At 49.5% G+C, this 5596-nt stretch overlaps 1 protein-coding gene across 3 annotated transcripts in view; it reads right to left on the bottom strand.

Moving 5' to 3' along the window:
* Positions 1–1380: 1380 nt before the first annotated feature.
* SMC1B (structural maintenance of chromosomes 1B) overlaps positions 1381–5596 on the bottom strand; it is a 76193-nt gene continuing 71977 nt past the window's right edge. For all 3 annotated transcript variants that reach the window (XR_200775.3, XM_004771114.3, XM_045083703.1), the window contains 2 exons: positions 3089–3199; positions 1381–1917 (listed from right to left, as the gene is read on the bottom strand). Coding sequence is in view for 2 of the 3 variants with exons in the window: in XM_004771114.3 (XP_004771171.2) it covers positions 1816–1917; positions 3089–3199 (213 nt within the window). In the remaining variant the exon portion in view is untranslated. The remainder of the gene's footprint in view (positions 1918–3088; positions 3200–5596) is intronic.

Raw genomic sequence — 5596 nt, 5'->3', positions numbered from 1 at the left:
CTTTGTGTGCTCGATTTTAGTTGTGACAAGGCTGGACGTGATGTAGTTGATGAGGAGGTTTATCCTGAGTTACCGGTTGTGAAGTCAAATGATTACTTGAATGTGTTTAAATTTTTTTAAAAGGCAAGTATTTAAGTTGTTTTTTTAAATACACGTTTACAGAGTGCAACCGGGGATGAATGAATCTGGAAGTTGGCTGCACACAGGGTAGACGAGCATGGAAGCGCTGCGTGGGCAGTTCTGCCGACACTCGTGAAAATGCCAGTGTCTTCCAGTGCGACCGATCTGTTAGGAACGACTTAGGTGTCACTCATCTGCCTGTGTGTGATCTCGCTGGGGAGAAACACTGGGTCGGGGGTGATGACAGGATGGCCCTGTCGTAGCTGCGCCCCGGCCGCACCTGCCCCCACCGTCTGGTGGTTGGCAGCAACAGAGGTGCATGTCCTCCCACAAAACAGACCGCACCTCAAGGGATCACTGAGCGTGAGAACGGCCCAGGCAGCGATAAGGGACTGCCCTGACCTCATGGGGCCCTACAGGAACATTTCAACATGAAGCTGATGTTTCCAAGGCAGAGAAAGTCCTTGATTTTGAGGGTGTTGCTGATGTTTTCTTAATAAAGGAACAGAAGGCAGCCAGAGCGGCTTCTGCTATCTGCAGCCGATAGAGTTGGGCCGGGGGAGGGCAGGAAGCCTCTCTGTGGCTTCCGTTCGCTTGCTGGGCACAGAGTGCCCTTCGCTGGCGTGAAGCAGGGAGCAGTGTTCCCAAGTGAGGGCCTTATTCCTTCAGCTGCCTCCCGTCAGCACCTGGGCCCAGGCTTCAGTGGAAGACCATCAGCACCTCAGAATTTCTTTTTAATTTCATTTTGTATTGTTTTTTATGTTTACATATTTACAAACTCTTGTGTCGAGGGGTGACTTTCAGTAGATGGCAGTGAGGGAGCTACTCGGCTAGGTATTAAATTTCATTCCATTTTGAAATGGAAATATTATTGAAAATGCAGCAATTTCCTTTCCTCCCCATAACAACGTACGTAATAGTTACTGGGGAAAGCCTGTGTTCTTCAATATTTTGTTAAGAGAAATTAGAGAAACTTAGATTTCACTAAAGCAGACATAATTCAGTTTCACCTTAAGATAGTTTTGTTTCGGGGCACCTGGGTGGCTCAGTGGGTTAAAGCCTCTGCCTCTGGCTCAGGTCATGATCTCAGGGTCCTGGGATTGAGCCCTGCATCGGGCTCTGTGCTCAGCGGGGAGCCTGCTTCCCTCCCCACCAAACACCCCCGGCCTGCTACTCTGCCTACTTGTGATCTCTGTCTAAATGAATAAAAAATCTTAAAAAAAAAAATAGTTTTGTTTCTGGAATTGTAGATTGGAAACGTTTAAAATTAGAACATTCTTTATTGGTATTTTCAATATTGATAACATCCTCTGAAATAACTTCTATAAAACACAGGCTCGATGCTCTAGAATTAGTATACTTAAGAATCAAGAGTTTGCCTTAAAGATTACTTAAACATAAAGGCAAGGCCTGAGCGAAAATAATGCAGAATTCAACATTTTTCTGACTGGCTTTCAAAGTGGCAGTTGAAATTATGGCACAAAATTGTACTTTTTTTTTTTTTTTTTAAACCCATACAATGCTAACTCCTAAAAAACTTGACCCACGGGAAGGGCCCTGAACTTGGACAGAAGCAAGCTCCAGCATCTCGCAGGTTGCAGCGGCACACAGGCTGCTTGACTGCTCCCACACGGACGGAGCACTGGTGACCCTGACCTGCCAGACTGTCCTGTTGGCTTAGGGTCACTTGCGGTCCTAAAGCAACTCTCGGTTTCTTTTGCTGCTTTCCCGGCCTTCGGTGTCTGGATACTGAGAAAGATCCAGGGTCAAAACTTTGCTGAACATGCAGTCATCGTGCTGAATGAGAGAGGACATGGGAGAGTCAGCTCTCTGCTTAGGGACAAAGTGTCATCAAACATCAAGGAAGGGCCACTAGGGAGCCTGGATTTGCACTTAAAAAGGGGCCCTTTTAGAGCCACTGGTCTCCAGTTATGCGAGCTTCACACCTGTGCACATGCCAGCCCAGAGTACATCAGTGGCTCACAGAGCGCGGTGAGCGAGGGGCTGCGGACAAACAGCGGCTCAGGAGGGGCGCCGGCAGCGGACACAGGCGTCCCACTGGCTAAGGACATGTGCCACTGCAGGGGCAGGCAGTCGCTCCACCTCCCCACACTAATGTGCACCTCGCCCTCACCTGCCTCCCTGACCCAGATGCCCCAGACCCCTTCTTCTCTGAGCCTGGAATGGTGTGGAAGCCCCAGGGCCAGCCAGCGGCCCGTGGCGGACTCCTCACCAGGTGCGTCTGCCCTGTGCACCTACAGTGCCCGTGAGAGTGAGCGTTTGGCCTCGCTCAGCTGACTTTGCCGGTCTGATGTACAGAGCCCCGGCCCCAGAGAACCAAAGATGGGCAGAGGAAAAAGATCTGTTTTGCTCTCCTGCGCTGGTATGAGAATTTCCAGCGGCCCCTAACGTCTTGGAGGGACAGGAAGGGAGGCTAATTTTTATCTTCGTTTAAATGAAAACTCGGGAAGTCAAGTGTCCCCAGACTGAACAATCTGAACTTCCTGAGCTGATGGAGTAGCTGAAGGAAGGTGAATTCTGAGTCACTAGACAACCTGGAGTGTCTGATCAATTCTTTCCTCTAGTCCTTTTAAAAGCTAAATGGGGTCCTTTAGTGTGGCCCACAATGCATTTGTTTTGCCTGAAACATTCAAACACTGGAAAATATGAAACAATATTAATATTTGCTGGGTATGTCAGTGTGTACCTTAACAAAGCTATCCCGCTGTTCTGCAAGTTTGGATTTGCCTTTTCACTTGAAGCATATCTTAAAAATATCTGTGTACTGCCATAGAAAAAAATTAGTTTTTAAAATCTTATTTGGTTTTAAAAAAGTCACTTAAGCCTGTATTTATCAGGCGTGGCGATGTGGAAATCAAACCGTGTCTCCAGACTGCACTGGTGCGCGTGGGGAGGTGTCGGGAAGCAGCCGAGGGACGCTTCTCCTCTCCCCGTTGCTGGTCTTTACCTCTGGATAGACGCCGATGAGCGCGTCAGCTCGGGAGTAGAACTCCTCCTTCAGGGAAATGATGATCATCTGAAACTGTTCTTGACTCTGCTCTTTGATGTAACTTGAGACCTGAGGGGACAAAAGTCCACATTTCACCAGCAGGGAAAGGCCTTGTTGCTGGGCCCCCGGACAGTCACTGTGCCTAGTCAAGTCTCCAGCTTGGCCCGTGGTGGGTGACAAGGTACCTACTTGCCCTTCCGGTAACTCAGTAAAATCCACTATGGAAATAATTCAGATTCTAAAGTAAGAGATTAGTTAAAAACCTGTAAACCTTATTAAATCTATCATCTAAAATGTCAAGAATGTTTTTAAGAACAGAGCACTAATTTGAGACACCGTCCGGTGAAATTGCAGTCAGCGTTCCTAACTGAAACTGACACCCAGACGCTATGTGCGCGTGCGGACCGACTGGTATTTAAACTTACAGTTTCCTGTGGCAGGAAAGCCAGGAGTGGGAAAAATGGCAATTATATATGTATTCAGGACCATAATATAATTATTTGGTTGGAGTTGAACTCAGTGGCTCCTTCAGGAAGCTCAAATCCAAGTCACGAGAATGAGAACAAAGTGGGCTCTGGACGGAAATGTCTTGTTGAATAAACTACTCAGAACCCAGAGAAAGATGGGGAAGAACGTGGCCACAGTTTCACAGATGTCTGTCAATTCCCAGCAGGTGTCTGCAGGGCCATAAGGGCTCTTCTCTGTCTGTGTCAGTCCTGACTGCACCAAGGCTGTGGAGGCAGGCACGGCAGCCCCGGGCGGGGAGCGAGTCACTAGCCCAGGTGAGTGATGAAGAGGGGGACCGCCCTTGGCTAAGAGGCTGGATCCACCAGGCAGAAGGAACTCCATCCGGCATTTGAGGTGATGGGAGCCACTAGAATGTGGCACTGTGATGTCCTGGGATTCTGACACAAGTGGAAGGTGCGGCAGAAGGCATACGTTTGGCCTGGAGAGTTACTTGTAAATGGGGGCACTGGACCATGGGAAGGGCGGGGGAGCTACTTCGGGTCTCGTCGTCCTACGTCTGCTCATACTCAGGGCAGTAGAGTGGCCAGGAGGGTAAACCTCAAGGGAAGACTGAAAGTTAAAAGGTTTTTAATACAGAGGATGGCTGCCAACAGAAAAGCCTTAAGTAGGAGTCCCTAGAGATGGCGGGGATACAAACATCTACATTTTGCTAGAAGAAAATGTAGAAACATCTACATTTTGCTACCTTAAAAGAGGCAGTCCGCAAAAACAGATGCCACCCCAGCACACACAGTGTGGGTGCGGAGTGCCTGGAGCGCGCTCTTGGAGATTTCTCCCACAGGAGTCAGGCCATTGACTCCAATTAGCTGATGCACACTGGCTGGCATTCAAGAGAAACAGATTTTCTCTTGCCCCACGTCTTCCTTCCCTGGTCACCCTGAAGCCTTGTGGGTCCCAGAAGGTGGCTCTGTGCTGTCCTCTACAAGGTTCAGGGGACTGGGGATCCGTTTTCTAAATTTTGTGACTGTGGAGCTGACAGGCTGTCCTCAGGTGCTCAGTGCCCCGTGTGGGAAGCAGGGGCCGGGAGAAATCCGGGTCGGAGGAGGCCAGACTGAGCAGCGCTGGGGGAAGACCGGCCCTTCCCGGCAGACTCCACAGACGGAGAGAGCAGGCAGGCCAGCTTCAGAGACAGCCTGCCGGGGTGGCCCCGGGCACTTAAGACACTGTTCTGAGAAGGACTCCTTAGCCAAGCTCACAAGACTAAGGTATACAGCAGGATGCCAGCTTCCACTGGGCCTGGAATCAGAACAATCAGAACCAGAGCCTGATTCACGCATCCCCGAAACGACAGCCCAAGCTGTAGGACCATGAGACCAGAGTCTGCGGGCCGGAGTTATCCCGTCACTCAGTAGCCACGGACCAGGCACTTGCCAGAGACCAACTCTGGCCTTTGGTTGGGCCTCTGTTCGCATGTCAGAAAGTCACAGTGGGGGTAGGTGGCTTCAGTGTTGCCCTCTTTCGGGGGGCTTTCTAGGTCTACGCTGTCATCTTCACGATGCGGACCTGTTTCCTTAGTTCCCTCGTCTCAAATCCTGACAACAGGACCCTGAAGTACAACAGTTGGATAAGTTTTAATGAATTCATGGGGGGGCAGAATTTGGGGCTTTGTTAACAACTGATTTGGTCCTATTTGCCACAGGGCCTCTGCGTGATCCTCTAGGTCCCAGTATCTAGATCTGGGGACAAGTTACCCACTAGCAATGCTGTGGATTCAGTATAACAATCCTCCTCCGACTCCCTGTTTTGATTCCCCAATCATTCATTGAGAGTCCCCGAAACCTTGAATGAAAACTAATTTTCAGATACTTAGATTTTTAGATACTTAGATTTGATGTTTAATCAGCAATTATCCAACAAACCGTGTGTGTTCAGGATAAACCGTCTTTCTGACCAGACCGCGATCCTCGAGTGCTGCGTGACCTACGGGAAGTTAACAGC

Source organism: Mustela putorius, unplaced genomic scaffold (genome assembly GCF_011764305.1).
Source record: "Mustela putorius furo isolate JIRA1106 unplaced genomic scaffold, ASM1176430v1.1 tig00000738_pilon_pilon_pilon, whole genome shotgun sequence".
Lineage (NCBI taxonomy): Eukaryota > Metazoa > Chordata > Mammalia > Carnivora > Mustelidae > Mustela > Mustela putorius.
This window is presented reverse-complemented; position numbering and strand designations above follow the sequence as displayed.